The 17,416-nt window shown below is 38.0% G+C and overlaps 1 protein-coding gene across 2 annotated transcripts in view; it reads right to left on the bottom strand.

Moving 5' to 3' along the window:
- Window positions 1-17,172, bottom strand: part of ULK4 (unc-51 like kinase 4) — a 249,721-nt gene extending 232,549 nt beyond the window's left edge. For both annotated transcript variants that reach the window (XM_056334570.1, XM_056334571.1), the window contains exons 1-9: window positions 16,997-17,172; window positions 13,657-13,857; window positions 11,430-11,529; window positions 8,315-8,454; window positions 6,911-7,073; window positions 4,211-4,312; window positions 3,290-3,373; window positions 2,352-2,427; window positions 1,646-1,741 (exon numbers count right to left, since the gene is read on the bottom strand). In XM_056334570.1, the coding sequence (XP_056190545.1) occupies window positions 1,646-1,741; window positions 2,352-2,427; window positions 3,290-3,373; window positions 4,211-4,312; window positions 6,911-7,073; window positions 8,315-8,454; window positions 11,430-11,529; window positions 13,657-13,836 (941 nt within the window). In that variant the 5' untranslated portion in view covers window positions 13,837-13,857; window positions 16,997-17,172. The remainder of the gene's footprint in view (window positions 1-1,645; window positions 1,742-2,351; window positions 2,428-3,289; window positions 3,374-4,210; window positions 4,313-6,910; window positions 7,074-8,314; window positions 8,455-11,429; window positions 11,530-13,656; window positions 13,858-16,996) is intronic.
- Between the last annotated feature and the right edge of the window lie 244 nt (window positions 17,173-17,416).

The raw sequence follows: 17,416 nt of genomic DNA, 5'->3' as shown, positions 1-17,416 counted from the left end.
TAATGGCAATGATGAAAAATAAGTTTACAGCAAATGACTTTGAGAATATTAAAAATTCTCTAGCTCCCTCAGTAGAAGTTGCATGAAAGAAATTAGAAAAGTTAAATTATTACCCCATCATACCACAGCTACAAAAAACCATAAAAATCTTTAGAGATCATTCAATCGTTACAGGAAAAAGTCACAACAAACCTACTTCTAATAATCTAGGCTACAGACTTCATGAAGATCAATACAAACTAGCATTCTTCCGTGAAATGATTTACATGTCACACTTAATCGCAAGTTTATTGATTTTGGTTGTTTGGGGGGGTTTTAATATAACCCTCTATTATACACATGGAACTGGGTCATATAAGTTTCCTGAAGGCTCTTCAGGATATCAAATGTTAATCAAACGCATATTTTGAAGAAAATAGATACATAGGCCTCACAGATGGAAAAGAAAAAGTATTGAGCTTCTTTTGCATGTCAAGCCAATGTCCTACATTTTTTGTATTTGTCAATTAGTGCAAACCTCACTGATAATTTCAGAGGTGTTAGAAAACCCTCAGAAGTAAGGTCGAATAGCCCAACATTTCATAGGAGATTCTTCTGATTCTCCAAAGGTTCTTCAAAGATGAGCACTGTGGTGGAAGCTGAAATCAGTCTTGCTAAAACCTTGAATAAATTCTTTGTGGTATAAACTTTAAACTTTGATTTCTTCTCTGCCTTGCTGGTGAAAGCAGTAATAAAATTAAAAGACAAAGAGTTGTATCTCAAACCAGAATAAATGTTAGTAACAAAAATACTGCACTACTGGTATCAGAAATGGGTATTAAACAATACAAGAGAGAATTTTAAAATAGACAGAATGCAAAAACATTCAGCATTTTAGAAGAAATCTGTTTTCACATTAGTCCGCTAGATTGGAATCTAAAGTATTTTACAAATATTTAGAACAAAAGAACATAAAAATCAACACTAAATATTCTAATTCAAAACTAAAAAAAAACCAAACAAAAAACAGCAAGATAACAGGAGTTTTGAAGAAGCCTAACTTTTTAATACATAGAACCCATTTTCACAAAAGGTTTGGGGTTTTCTGCAAGTATAGCAGTGTGGAGTATTACAAATTTAGAAAAAAACCCCATCAGATTAATGCTTTATGTCATAAGCAAAGAATGTGGGTCAGTTGCATTTGCAAGGATATAAGGCTGAATCACAAATCTAAGATACCATACTGATAGGCTTTGTGATGCTCTAAGCCTAATGCACAATAACATACAAAAAATCTCACTAAAGATAAAACATCCATATTTATCATTGTTTTGAAAGCTTTTGTAGAACAAGTTAAATTACTGTGCATCATTGGTATATAAACAAATAAAAATGAGAGCAGTTAGTTCAGAAGTAAATTTTAACACATTCTATAGCTGGGAGGAAGGAGTCTGTTGAAAGCGAGCAGTGTAATAACACTAACAGGATAATGCAATTGCTAAGTATCAAGGACTGTTCACTGAATGGTGTAAAACTCCATTCACTGATTAGTTAACCACATAAAAATCCTAATCAAAATTCAAACCTGAGAAAATTTACAGAAAAACATTTGATTTTTTTCTGCTTGTGTTTACTATAAAAGAAGCCTTCCTTGAATATTCAGTACCTTGAGCTTGTGCCCTGGCTGTCTGCAGAATCACCACCACAATGGTCAAGGGATCCTTTCCAGAATGGATGCTGCAATAGGTCTGTCCAATTCAGCCTTTTGAAAAACAACAAGCAAACTGAAAGAGAGTTCCAAACTACAGCTCCACAGAGAGATACCAGACTAGGTTTTGAACCTAGTGACTCTACAGAGCAATTAATCCTGTTGTTTGCTTTTATTTGGTCAACAAATAAGTTTTCTTACAGGACAAGTGTTTTGCCTCAAATCAGGATGGCTAACTCACACTACACAGAGGTATGAGAAACTGCATAGCCATTCCCAATATGTAAGTTATCTGAGCTACCCTGTAAATTATAATCTTATGTTATTTAACAATACAACTATATCAGCTATAAATCAAAGCCTCATAAAACACATGTGTCCATTGCCCCGGAAAAGAAAAGCCATCCAATTTTAAAATCACCCATCATTTCTATTACAAAGATATCTATTTAGCACCAGCTACAAAGATACACTTAATCAAAGCATTAATTCTGTATATCTTCATGTAAGAAAAAGCACAATTTGCTCTTTTATATAAGGGATTAAATGATTTTTTGCATTCTTTGTCATCTACAAAATACTATACATACAGTATCATAGCAATTATTTTCTCCAGAGGTGAAAAAAGACAATGTAAACAACTATCATGGATTAGACTGTTCACCTTTTCTGAGGATCCTTTTGAAGCAACCCATCAAGCAAACTAATGAACTCAGCAGAAGGTTTATGAAAAGCTGAACCTGTAAATAGAAGCACTTGAGAAGGTAAGTATTGGGCAGCAAAAACAACTGTCACACAATGTAGATCAAATCGCTATCTACAGATCATGCTAAAAATTTTCTTTTAATAGTAATTTCATCTGAAAAAATCTGAATGTATGAAGAATCTTAAATATGCACTCTTTGCATTGCAAAGCGTCCTCAAAAAAACAAAAGCCAAACAACCAAACAAATCACCAGTACGCAGTTACCAAATTAATTAAAATTGTTACATGCTTAAAAAAGCACCCTCCAATTTTAATATAGCTATTAGCAAAAAATAAAAACTTGAAATCTGCCTAAATTAAAATTAATTTTTCCCCAAGCATAACTTAAAGAGGACCATTGTTGCATGCCATTATACAAAAGAGCTTTCCAAAATCCATATTTAACTGAGAAAGGTCGTACTTCTGAGAGCTCAGAAGTATGAAATGCACTTTATCCACTTCAAAAACAAAATCTCTCTTAGAATTGAGACAAGTAACAAGAGTTTTAATTCTACAGGTCACCATTTTCACACTACTATGAACTGAAAAGAGCTACTAATATTCAAAGGTCTTCACAAACACCACTGATGCCCAGAATAAATGGGATCAGAAATTCCATCCCAGAAGGTAGATTTACTTTTAATTCTTAACATTAAATGATATGCTTGGCTGTCAAAAGGGAAATAAGCATTCATTGTTAATGGGGGAAAAGTTCTTATAAAAGGAAGGCAACGGTAACATTCACTTTGGACAGCTGATTCCTGCAATGGGCCTCAGATGAAGCAGTGAGGAACAAAACTTTAACTTTGTTAAGTTAATACTCTGATTTGATTCATGAAACAGTAACAGAATGTTACCCTCTGGTCTAGGTGGCAATGGCTCTTCATATAAAATCTTTTCAATTGATCCAGAAAAGCTGTCTGAGAAGAATGGTGGTCTTCCTACAAACAAACAGAAGTGTATTTAACAGATTAGGCAAACTTAAAAATGTCTCAGGTGCAATGACAAGCAATGAGTTCATTTTCCTAAGGAAACATCCAAAGAAATAAACACCTGGATAGCCTGGATTTTATTTATCAAGTTCCCTTGTCAAATACAAACCCTTGAATTAAATTATTCTACCGTGAACAGCAAAAGAGTCCACGGACAGAAGAGGCACCAGAGATGGCTTGATGGAAGTCATCATGATAGACCTGTGTGAATCAGCAATAAGACAACAAGAGAAGGTCTAGGCAGAAATCAACGTCCATGTAACTATGTTGATCCAAGAGATCAACATATTGTTTAAGACTTCAGAAAGTTGCACTGTAATTCTCTTCTGTGATTAAATTCTCCTTCCGGCTGCAGCCAATGCTAACAGCTACTTTATCTGCAGGAAAACCAATGATTCTAGTTTTACACTAGTGAAACAGTTTTCTCTTCCAAAGGTCAAAATAATGCACCCCCGAGTTTAATACTGAGGAGATTAAAAATGTTACACTGTCAGAATCAGAGGACTGCTATAATTTTAGATCATAGTATTTAAACAATACATGTTGGTTAACATAATATCTAGATCACAGTCAAAAGGACAACAGTATTAATCCACTTACTATTTGATGAAGACACCTCCCTCTCCTTTTTTAAGTACAGATAGTATATTCTTCACAAACTCTTTAAAACCTGTCTGAAGTTTTTCTGTGTCTTAACCCCCCTAGGAAGTTAACAAGAATTTACTCTGGGACCATGACCTATACTTCCATTATCAAGAATATTAAATAGATACACAAATTTACAACCTGAGAACATTTCATAAAGTAAGCATCCCAAGGACCACAGATCACTGGCTTTCGAGAAGTCTTCTCCCTTTATTGTTTCTGGAGCTGTGTACAACGGAGAGCCTACAAAATACAGTATGTATAACGCACTTGGATTATTCATTCAGCATTTATCCTGTTCAACACTTCAAACTTTGTCTCCACAGTTCAGTGAGTTAGGGGTTATTTTCACTTACTATAAGCAAACAGATACCAAATCTAATCTCCTATACTTTTACTGAATTATGTAGGATTTTATACACTATTTTGCTATTTCACTTCTATTAACTAAGCTGACTTGTCCTACACTTTCCTAACACAGAGATTCATGCAAAGGAAGTTTTGATATGCCTTGACAGCTTCCAGAGCCAAACAAATTAAGCTGAATGGTAAACAACATAATCATCATATGAGTAACAGAAATAAATTAGGTTAAAGCAGGTTTGGTTTTTTTGTTGTTGGGTTTGGGTTTTTTTTTAAAGCTATCCCAAGACATAAACCTTCACAAAATTAGAAACTTTGTGACAAAACCAAAGTAGCTAGCCAACTAGATCACCGATCCAAACTAGTTACAACTATTTTCACACTAACACACTATGAAAACATCACATATCAAAATATAGTACACAAACCCCTTTTGTCTTGATATAGAAAAAGAAACATACAGTTCCTATTGCTACAGTAGTTCCCATGTAAACACTAACTCAGTTCTAAATAATCTCCAAAAAAATTACACAAACGCAGCAAAAGTATCAATTTCATAGTCCTTTAAAAAGTTTATTTTGGATTCTTTTGTCCTTGGGTTTTATTTTTTTAAATGACAAAAGGTCATTAACTATACACATCAAAAAAAGCTGTTTTGAAAGGCCACAGGAAAGAGATTAGATTTGTATTTCTTCCTGAATAAAGATCTGTTCTTGGTCTTAGTATTTCCAGTGTGGACTTTCAGCAGGAGACAGCAAAGTATTAAAGAAAGCTCTTTTTGTTCGCATAAAACATTTCCAAGAATTCCACCATTCCTGATAACAGTAACTGCTATACACATCGTTATCTTGGAAATAGAGGTCTGTGAGATGGTCTGAGATAATGACTAATAAAAGACTGAGAAGATTAAAACCAAGTTGCTGAACTTTTCTTATTCGATGAAAAAATAACATAGTATTTGCAGCCTACTGCATCTGCATGGATCTGCCTGTTGAAACTAAAGCACAGTAACTTTCTCATACTTTAAAAAGAAATTATCATTCTTAAGTAAAAGGTACTGAAACAGTCGAGCCTCAAACTAGAATAGAAATCACTTTGGATCATTTGCATCAAAAAGGACAATGCAAGTACAGCAGCGCAAAGTCTCCAATGAAAGAAGCAGCAGTTCTGTGTAGTACTTACTTAATTTTGCATATACGTTTAACAAAGTTCACAGAATTTAATCCTAGACCCTAAAAAGAGCATCTACAGCACAGACTTTTTAGAAGTCCATAAATAATTCCATGGCTCAATTTTTTCTGAGAACAGGATTAATTTTAAATCAATTTTCTTTATCATATATCCAGTATCAGTTATCTCTTCATTCTCCAATTACTACTTCATAACCGAAACACAAAAGATTGTAAACGCATGATTCTTTTGCAATTTTCCTTAAACTTTTTTTTAAATACATAGCCTTATATCAACTAAATACCAGCAATACAATTTCATCAGTTAGCAAAGCCAGTCAGTTTGAGTTCTGAATGTCCCAAATTTTAGTAATCTTCCATAGTTCTCATCAATTAACAATTAAGCCTCACCAACAAATCCAAACAAAAAAATAATAATTTTTAATGAATTTGCTACCTTGAAACATTTCAGGTGTCGTTCATATACTCAGATTGGTTTGGATTTTGTTTGTTTTGGGTTTGTTGGGATTTTTTAATTATTGAAATTTTACCTTTTTTTCTGCAAAGAAAAAAATCAAGAACAGCTCATAAAATAATTAAAACATGCTCAGGATAGACAGACCTTTTGAACATTAAACCGTACTGTAAGGATCTGATGCCAAGCTGCAAAAAGAAATCTAAAATAAGCCACCTCCAGTTATGTTATGTTATGTTGAAAAATTATTATACAATTATACTACAGTCTATCATCACCTACATCAGAGCTTCAATCGAAAAAATAACCTGAAGTCTATTTACAAAAAGCAGTAAAGGTCATGAGTTGTTAATATGTCATACATTGTATGACAGACAGGAGTATATTTTTTCCAGCTCTTAGTTAAACTGGCTTTGTGAAACTTAGAATTATTACTATATACTTGTAAATACAGTTTATTTTCTTTCTATTCACTTGCAGGTGTCGTTCCCTCTAAGTTATGATCTCTGACCAGCCTTCCTTAAGAGCTAAATTTTGGTTTTGAACTTACTTTAAAAATTCCCCATATGCAGGATATGTTAAACCTACTTACAAAATATGTACAGATCGTACTTTCTGTTATAAAGACACAGGCAAAAACATTAATCTTTACAAATGATAATACAACAGAATTAATTATCCTGTTGCCCTAGAAATTTAGTCAGCCCCAACAGAACAATCAACATATATTTTATTTCAAGGTCTTCTCTCCAAATTGCTTGCCACAAAGGTTTTTTCCAGATTTCATTCTGTCCCCTTGGTATATGTTAGTTTGGGCTAGTAAAAAGATCTTACCTCGAAACCTGCTTTTCAGGTATCTTTGTGGATTGCTTTCACTGACATCTCCTTCGCCTTCTTCAGATCCAACTAAAGAAAAAAATTCTTCCAAGTTTTCACCATCCACTTTAGCCAAGCAAAAATTACTGAATTTCAAAGTGCCAGGCCCTTCAAGCAGAATCTAGAAGAAAAAAGAAAATCTGACATACAAGTATCATATACTACAACTGATGAAATTCCCAACACAAAGTATAAAATAATTTATTATACAAAAATAAATCACAACCTCAAACCATTTAAGTACATATAGATGATCACTATAACCGAAAGCACTGAAATTTTTTCAAGTCACCACCAATAGTGTCCTCTTTCTTATAACCACAAAACTCCAGAATCTTACAACAAAACCCTTACAAGGTGTTTAATGTGCACTTTTGTTTACTCATTATTAAATCTAAATGAACAACAACGTTACTATAGAAAAGAAAGTAAAATTATAGTAACCCCGTATAGGAAAATAAGTGTGTAGTAAAAAGATACTTCACTTTATTTGAGGACAAAAATTCTAATCAGCAGAAAATTCCGAAGATTTTGTCCAATGATGCAGAGTTTTCTCTATGTGGTCACTGCTTATTGTTGTAATTAATAGCTTCATAATCCCAAAAATGTTGTTTGGAGAACTCTTCCATCAGTCAGATGGTGGAGGGGTGGGATGGTGGGATTCAGTCAGGTGGATTTTTTTTAGTGCTTTTGGACTCACAGGTGACAGTAACTGAGTATAATTGTGCAAGTTTTACAGAAAATTCAGAGAAGGGCAACTTGATCACTTATAGATTAGGATCAAAACCAATTACTGTTAATAAATTTTTTTTTACTATAGTTAATATTCTGGTGACTACGTAAATTAAAAACAAATGTGGACTTTGATAAAGCTATACCTAAACTTCATACACAATCAGAAACCACATAAATATTTGTATTTTTATGCAAGAGTAAGATGATAATTTAAAAGGTACTTGGAAACAAGAGAAGGTTATTAACAAAGAAAGTTTAGTTAATTTTACTCCCCCATTAGCATTTTCTGTGACTTCAAAATATTCTACAGCATGATAGAATAGGCATAACAACAAAGTTACATGTCCAAGGACAGAGAACTAAAATCCTTCATTAATTCAAACCGGTACAACAAATCAAAAAGAATCTATCACATCATATCAAATATACAATGGAAGAAATCAACTGGATCATAAAATATTCAAGCTACAGACTTGTCTCTCATTGTCTTCACATGTATTATAAAGCTCAACTGGCCTCCAACTTGAGGCGAGCCTCTTCCAAATAGTAAAACAGAAATAATGAACTAAATGCTGATGGCCTACAAAGTAATATGCAGCATCCCCTATAAATAATACTCCTTCTTACCTTTCCAGGTGTCAGTTCACAAAAGATAATTCCAAGCTTATGAATATGGTATAAACCAGTAACCAAATCAACACCAAATTCTCTCACTACATCTTCAGGTAGATGTTTGTCTTCAGCAATAACAGATTCTAGAGAACCACCTGAAATATATTTATATGTAGTCAGCAAGTGCATGTAAAGAAGACGGTCATACAAATAGTTCCCCAAGTACATTATATAAGCTCCTTCAAAGGATGTCAAGCAAAAATCACTATCAGTAGATACTAAAAATATTTCCTGAGATTAAATAATAATTACAAAATCTAAGATGTACAGGAAAAAATATTTCCAGTACTGTGACAAAAAATATCTTGACTACAATTAAATGGAGTGCATGACATGAAAATTACTTTAATATTGATATATTTTACAAAGGAAACAGAAGGGAAAAAAGAAAGCCAGAAACTGCACCACATCACAACATAATACTATCCAAAGGGTTTATTCAAATTCCTTTTAACTGATCCCTGCTGCATGAGTTAAAAGAATAAACAATACTAAGAACAGGCTAACAACTTCGGTGAACAAGTACTAAAGCTTGACAGGTAATTTTTCACTGAATTCACAGACATCAGAAATAGTAAAAGTGGGCTACATTCTGAGGTCAACAACATCCAATAGAAATTCTTTTGTTTGTTCTTCACACATAGTATTTCTGTACAGTCCTTTTCTTGACTCATGTGCCCCAGGTTTTTCATTTTCATCCTTTCCTCTCTCTTTTGTCTTTTTTTTATTATTATTTTAAGGAAAAAAGAATTGAAAAACCAAAACAGAAACACACAGAAATAAGCTTTCACTTCCCAGGTTTCTCACGTAAATCCCAGCTTCCTGCCCCAGCAAGTCCTACTCATATCTCTCTGGACTTCTCACACTAATATGAGACCCTTCTCTGTCCTCCCAAAATCACCACTTCCCTTTCTCCACTAAGTTCCAACCAAACCTTCCTCTGTTTCTGAGCAGATCACACCTACAAAGCCTTTCAAATAAACCTTCACATATATCCTCTATCACCTGTGTCCTTCCCTGGGCTTCACATTCACTCTATGCTTTTCCCCACTGACTCCTACTGTTTCTCTGTCCTTGCAAAACCTCTCTCCTTCCCCCATCAACTACTTCCTCACATTCCACTGATTCTCAGGTACGCCATCAGACTCATCCCATTTGAGCCGTTCCTGTCCTAACTGGTAACAGGACCTGGACTTTTCCTAATCTCGTTTTCCACAAGGTCATTGCTCAAATAGTCTTTCTCCTCCTCCCTGTCCCAGTCTTCTATCCCAAACTCCACACTCCCATCTCCCCCCCAGAATCCTTTCCTCAACTTGATTTGGTCCTTTTCTACTCCTGTATCAAACCTGTTCTCGTGAGACTACAGTTTGGATTTCATGAATTATCTGTGGGCTTCCTGCATTATCTATTATTTATATCTTAGCCAAATCATGCAGATTAAACAAAACAGAGGGAAAAAAAAGACACAAATTTAAGTCCCTGAATGAAAACAGGAATTAGGAAAGCTTTCCATAGACAAGGATACTAGAACCTTTATTCCAAATCATCTAACAGATTTTCCTGAGCTTTTTTTCCATTTGCTCAGTAATTTCTTTCATAGAATAGCAACACTAAAAGGTCTGTCATCACAGTATTCTTTAAATTACTCAATCTGAATCTTAAAATTATTTTATTTCTAAACCTTTTTTTTATTCTGTTTAGTAAATCAGTCGGCTCCTTTAAAACCAAGCCTGCTTTACATACCTACTATTTTCCATCATTTTTAATCACTGCTTTTAATAATTCAATTCAGAGGACTACATATAGAATGATTCCATAATATAACCAAATACACAAAGGAGAAAAAAAATTAGTGAAACCAGTAACGCAGGAAGAGTCTGCTGCTTCTGGTAACAGAAACTCACTTTGTCACCTTGAGACAAGTGAGAGAGACCTTCCATATTTCAAGTGATTTTCAGGGCTCTACAAAATTAATAAGAAATCCATGTCAGTCTATTTAGAATTAAGTTAGCTTCCAGACTCTCCCTACAGCAAACTGCAGTACTGCAAGGTAAAAAATACATTATTCAAATTGTACTTAATAAAAGGCTGCCCGTCTAATAACGTAAGTATGTGCCCACAAGTTAGACTAAGCAAATAGACCACAGCCTCCATATGAGTAATTAACTTCATTCTCAATACACGACAGAATGGCATGGCCTGACCTCCCCTCCCCTTCCCTTCCCTCCCCCTCCCCCCCCCCCCCAACTTGTAGCTTCTCTGCTTCAGTTATTTTTGAAAAAGAATTCTGGATAGAAAAAAAGACTGTGCGTAATATGGACTTTTACTATGATACAAACTCCAGATACCAAAATACTAACATGAATCACAATTGGCCACCTTTCCCCTCCATGTGGAGTAAGGCATATTATCTGGAGTTTAAAACATGCAATCATCAAAATTAGAGAAAGCTTTAAAAGATGTCTGTAATGGAATGATGAGAACCTATCAAAACTCAGTGAATCACTTAATGCAGTTTTAGGTTGCCAGAGCTCCCAAATTAACATCTTAACAGAAAAGTCAAAATACTTCTACTGAACAGGAAGAAAACTTAAGTAATTTACTATTAGCTACAGAATTGCCTTCTGATTAAAAAATTCATTTGAACATTATTGTCTTTTGTACATTATAACTTGATTTGCTCTTTGTCGTCTTTATTACTGTGTGCTATAAAATGAAAAAAAGAACACTAACGCTGCCAGTCCTTCGAAAACTTATCAAGTAACTTTTACTTAACTACCATTCAACTATTCACAATTTGGTTCTAAGTTCCCCTGAACACCATATCACTTCAGCTATTACAAACCAACATTACATCACATCAGTTAACAGTTAACATACATATACAGTGAAGTAGAAAAGTATGATTTCTAAAAATGTTTCCAAAAGCAAAAACTGTGCTATATATAAATAGGATTCTCATGTTAATAATCAGATAATTACTAAGGTTTTCCAAACACACATTTGTTGTGGATAAACTATTATATGAAATCCTCATTCTACAAATTTTTACCTTCTGAGCTTATCTCACCTGTGCATAATTCCACTACAAGCCAGATATGGTTGCTGGTTTCATACCATTCATGAAATGTCACTATATTCTTGTGTCTGATTTCGTGAGTCAGACGAACCTAGAACAAACTTAACATACTTAATGGGGCAGGGGGGGAGAAAGCAATATATACGGACTTAAGACGAGGAGACACAATATGAATTTATTCTAGAGTAACTACTCATTCTCTTACCTTTTCCAGTGCACTAAAATTATTCTCCAATTCTAATATTTTAGTTTTACATATATGTTGAGAAAAGATAACTTTCCTCACAGACCGTGCCCAACTCACTCACTTTTAAAAATACAGAAAAAAAAAATACAAAGTTCCCCAGCCCAAAGTTATAAGCACTATTTAACCTTCCTGCATCACTAAAACAGTAAAACTGGAAATCAGAATTTGGAGTCAAATTTGCATTTCTGTTTTCTTTTCCATTGGGAACACATTGTAAGACAATACAGTGAATACAGTAAGAGGAAGTAAAAAGAAATTTTTTACATCATTCTTATCTTATTAGGCAAGAGCAAGCATTCAAGGGTCCCTGGAAATCTGTATTTCTACTACACCTAGATGGCCTCCTCTCTACAGAAGCCTCTGTATCTTGCCACAGTGGTATGTAAGGTATCCCCAAGGGCTTTCTAAGAGAAGTATGCAGCTAAGAACAAAAAGTTTACATTGACCAAATTTGTTAATGGCCCAGTAAATGATCATTGAAGCAACGACAGGGAACATGAAACTGTAACGGCTTTGCATGGCAAGGTTTTGGTAGCAGGGGGGCTACAGCAATGGCTTCTGTGAGAAGCTGCTAAAGCTTCCCCTGTGTCCGATAGAGCCAATGACAGCCGGCTCCAAGGTGGACTCACCACTGGCCAAGGCTAAGCCCATCAGTGATGGTGGCACCGCCTCTGGGATAATGTTTTTGAGAAGGGGAGGTGGGGATGGGGAATCTGGGCAAAAATTGCAGTAGAAGTGAGACTATGCGAGAGCAACAGCTCTGCAGACCCCCAGGTCAGTGCAGAGGAGGGGAGGAGGTGCTCCAGGCACCAGAGCAGAGATTCCCCTGTAGCCCGTGGGGAAGACCATGGTGAGGCAAACTGGTCCTGCAGCCCATGGAGGCCCATGGTGGAGCAGATATCCACCTGCAGCCCGTGGAGGAACCCACACCGGAGCAGTGGGAGGCCCGCATAAACAGGGTTCCTGGCAGAACTTGTGACCCTGTGGGGGACCCATGCTGGAGCAGCCTGTTCCTGAAGGACTGCACCCTGTGGGAGGGACCCACGCTGGAGCAGTGTGTGAAGAACTGCAGCCTGTGGGAGGGGGACCCCATGCTGGAGCAGGGGAGGAGTGTGAGGAGGAAGGAGCGGCAGAGACAATGTGCGATGAACTGACTGTAACCCCCATTCCTCGTGTCCCTGCACCACTCGGGGGGAGTAGGTAGAGAAATTGGAAGTTCAGCCTGGGAAGAAGACAGGGGTGGGGAGAAGGTGTTAGGTGTTTTCAGATTTGGGTTTACTTCTCATTACCCTACTCTGATTTGATTGACAATAAATTAACTTCCCTGAGTTAAGTGGCAAGTGATCCACCTGCCTTTATCTTGACCTACAAGCCTTTTGTTGTATTTTCTCTCTCCTGTCCAGCTGAGGAGGGGGAGTGATACAGCAGCTTTGGTGGGCATCTGGCATCCAGCCAGGGTCAACCCACCACAGAAGCAAAATGTATCTACTCGAAAAATAAAGTATTTTTAATGTCTAACCGTGTCACAGTTTCTTTTCCATAAAGTATGATATGTTTAAAACTTTGCCAAGGTTTTACAAACCAGAACTGATTTACCTTAAATGCTATTTTTTCATCAAAAAATATTTATTCTTGTCAAGTAAGAAAATGATTATTTACTGGAAGGTTATTACTACCACTGGATTTGCACAACTAATAACAAAATAAAGCAAACCACTACATGCAAGTAACTGTTTTTACAAGTTCTCTGACACATCACAGAAACAGTAAGCCTGTAAATATGGGTTTACGCAAACTCAAGTCAGATAAGACTCTATTAAAAGCATAAGAATTTAGAATCTTAAGAAGCTGACCTCAATGGTGACAAAACTCCTTCTAAAGAAGCACAAGGTATTTTTCTTTTACATTACCTGTGCTACAAGGATTTTGTAAGATCTTTTCCCAGGTTTAGCAGGAAAAAGCATTACTTACCCAGTTTGTTATTTCAGCTCTTTTGCATTTATCAGTGCAAAGAATGGCAACGAAATTAATTGTCCCCTTTCTTCTTCCTTTGTAAACAACTGTCTTATTTCCTCTTCCAATCTCCTCATACAAAATGAAGTTCTCCATAGTTAACGATGCTTTACAGGCAATGGCTTGAAACCATGACATTTATCTCATACGCAAAGAAACCTTTAAAGACAGGAGGAAGAGGGGGAAGCATTCATATTTAATAGTCATTGACTTATAGTATTTACCCTCCCACTTCTCAAAAATAGGGATTATAGTCTTCCAGCAAGATCAAACACAATTACTTTATAGAAGGCCTCCTCTCAGGAAATGTGATAAAAATTTTGAATGGGTAGTAGAATTTTCCACTTTCAAAGCTCTTAACACATTTGAAAAATTACAGACCTACAAATTCTAAATATTTTATCACACAACCAAAATTAAAATTGCTTGTTGAACATAAAACTGCTGCACAAATGAAAATATTCTATACTGAAAGCCTTGCCAAATAAGTTTGCCATTTCTGCCCAAGAGCACTTCAGGCAAACGTGCCCCTGTAACTTTTCACAATGTAATTTAAACCTGCCAAGAAACTGATTTCATCAACATTAACTGAAAAACACATGATTTTGTGAATATTAGCGCTCCCAGCAATGCTAAGCTGAATGTGGCTCTACCAGCTATAGGACTCACTGTTAATTTTTCAGGGACAAAAACAATTCCTTGCAGACCAAAGCTGTGTAAATGTGTGGGCAAATGTTGCATTGTGGGAGTCAGTAACTATCACTTTTGTCTCAAGAATTGTATATGCTTTAATTTACACACTGAAACAAATGAAATATCTGTCATTTGTTGCAAACCCAGCAAGTGACACGTGTATATTTATGTAGTCAGATGCCTTTCATAGAAGTCTCATTAATTCTTTTGATCCATAACTATTTTCTCTGAGCATCTTGGAACAATGGGAGAACTGATAGCAAAACATTGAAGCAGCTATAATACATGAAGTAAGAGTTCTGCACCAGCTTTCCATCCTGCTCCTCAGCTATTCCACTGGGTTAAGAGCAGAGGGATACAGAATCCCAATACTGGCATATTCCAGAAACAGGATATATTGCTAATTAGCCCTCAGTGACCACCTTGTAGTAAGTTCATCGACCTCCAGGACAGCTTCACATTCAGTGCCCAGTTCTTCCAACTACCAGTTTAATTAGTTCCAAGCCATTTGGAGTTGGTGTTTCTACATTACTTACTCCATTTTGTTTATAAAACTCTTGGGTTTTCTTCAACAGGACCAGTTCTCAATGTAGTTATCATAAAACCATATAAAAGCAGCATATTGGAGAGGGTAGTGCAGCAACATGATGAGCAAGGATAGAGAGGAAGGGCTACTTAAGTAGAACAGCTGCCAAATGCCTACTCACAAATCACAAACTCAGTTTCACTTTAACTCTTTCATGAAACACTAAGCTCCAAAAGTGACAAATCAAAGACTAAAATGAAGACCAGGGAATCCCCAAGTTTTCAGACAAGACTTCAAGTGAAAATACAACAAAGCATTGGGCAGCACCAAACAAAAAGCCTGTCACTAAAACACCAGATCTTGCCAGAATATCAGCCAGGTACCAAGCAGAACTCAGATGAACCGGAATTTACGACATATATAGGAACCTCATGATTCCAGGATTTCCTTTACCAAAGGTATTTACCCAAAACAGAAGTTTTCTTCCCAATAGAAGAAAGAATCTCACCACTGCAATTCAAAAGCCTTCAGATTAATACTGTAAATTACTTTGATTTTATCTAGCACTAAGCAAACAGCTAGGTACTGCTAGTGCAATATAGGAAGGAAGACTTTTTTTCTAATTATCTATGGGAAGAAAGTAATTATACAATGATCAGCTTGCCAAATACCCCAAAATAAGGCACAAAGACAGCATCAGAACAGAAGGAGGTATCCATTTCCCCAACTCTCTTTTCTGATTCATGCAGATCATCATATCATTCCTTATGTTCTTTTTCTGGACAGCTTAAAAAAAACCCAACACAACAAAATAAAAACAAACAAAAAACCCAACCAAACAAAAAAACCCATAATGTCTTCCCCTACTACAGCGAGGTTCCAAAACAGCAATGCCATAGAAATGTATTTGGCAAAAAAAATGGCCAATCTACAGCCCACTCCCAAAATTTACATGACCACAGCCCCTTCCCTGTACTTCTTTCCCAAGAATACTTCAAACTTGACATGTGCACCTCATCAAAAGACTGATGCATATACACATTAGGTGGATGGAAGCTACCTTTGTATGTTGGTCATACGAAAGGCATTATCATCCACTCACGCAACAAACAATACAAATATATGTCAGGCTCAATGCCAAATACAGAAGTATCTGTTTGTCTGACATAAGCATGACCAATGACACACAAATGCACAATAGGACAGAGTAGTCATGGCCACGAGAAAGGGAAGCCTTCATTGCTACCTCATAAGAGGCAGTACTTGCAAATAGGGTCCTATTAGCTGCTCTGCAAGAGGCTACTAGGGGAAAAGCCTCTAGTCTTGCATCCCCAAACTGCAAGAGTAATGGCTATGCCATAATTTCAGCACACAAACCAACAGAGCATGACAGACAAGACAGATTTTGAACAGCCAGAATATGTTAATTAGTTTTGACAAAAAGTGAAAAGAAAAAGGTATAAAGAAAAAGCAAGAGGGCTGCTGTGGAAGCCTGTCACAGATCTGAAAGAGCTGAAGCAGATCTGAAACCTCACAGAAGTACCCAAAGCAGCAGACTCCAGCTGCCAAGGGAACCGCGCCTGCTCTGGGCTGGACACAGGACACCAAGGAGACAGGGTTCCCTCTCCTGGTGAAAAAACGGCCATAATTGCTCTGAACTGAGCAGCACCTGCAGGGCCCGAGCTGTCCTGAAGTCAAAGCTCTGTCAAGAGCAGTCAGCTGGGCCGGCCTGAGGCACCGCACCGCAGGCCCTAGGCCACAGCAGGCCCCCGGCCCAGCTGGCGCAGTGAGGAGAGTGCCATAAGGCTGGCCACCCTCCGGCGGGGTCTCCCGCCCCTCAGGAGCCCTTCAGCGGGGGTAGCGGCACTCCCGGGTTCAAGCAGGCCCTCAGGCCCGGGGACCGACCGGGAGGCGCGAACGGGGGGCGGGAAGCGGGAAGCTGTCTGCGCGCGCGGCCCCGGCAGGTGGGGCGGAGGGCTGCGCCTCGCGCGCCGCCGCGCTCCCCCGCGCCGTTAGGCACGCGCGCGCCGCGCCAGTTAGCGGCCGTTAGCCGTCCGCGGGGGGCGGCGACAGCCGTACCTGCGAGGCGGGGGGCAGGCAGAGGCAGCGGTACTAACGGCGCGCCGCCGCCATCAACCGAAATCAGCGGAGCCCCGCCCCCGGGCTGGAGTCTCCCATGCCCCTATGGGGGGAAGGCGAGATTCCGAAGCGTCCCAGCGGGAAGCTTGTCCGTGCACGCCACAAAATACAGCCGGCGGGGGGGGGCACCGGCACAGCGCGCGGAGCGACCCCGGGAACGCCCGGGTGTTTCTCCCCTTACTCTAGCGAGAACACACCGCCAGGTCCCAGCCGCGCTCCGCTCCCCCCCGCGCACCGCCTGGATGGCCGCACCCCGCGCCCGTCTCCAGGAGACGGGGCCGGACGCCAGAAGCAGAGCGGAGCCGCCGCCGAGCCAGACCGCGCCGGCGTCAGAGCGGGCCCGCGGGGAAGTCCCGGATG

This window comes from Falco biarmicus, chromosome 4, assembly GCF_023638135.1.
Source record: "Falco biarmicus isolate bFalBia1 chromosome 4, bFalBia1.pri, whole genome shotgun sequence".
NCBI classification, from domain to species: Eukaryota; Metazoa; Chordata; class Aves; order Falconiformes; family Falconidae; genus Falco; species Falco biarmicus.
The sequence above is the reverse complement of the archived record's forward strand: the minus strand, read 5'-3'. Positions and strand labels throughout refer to the sequence as shown.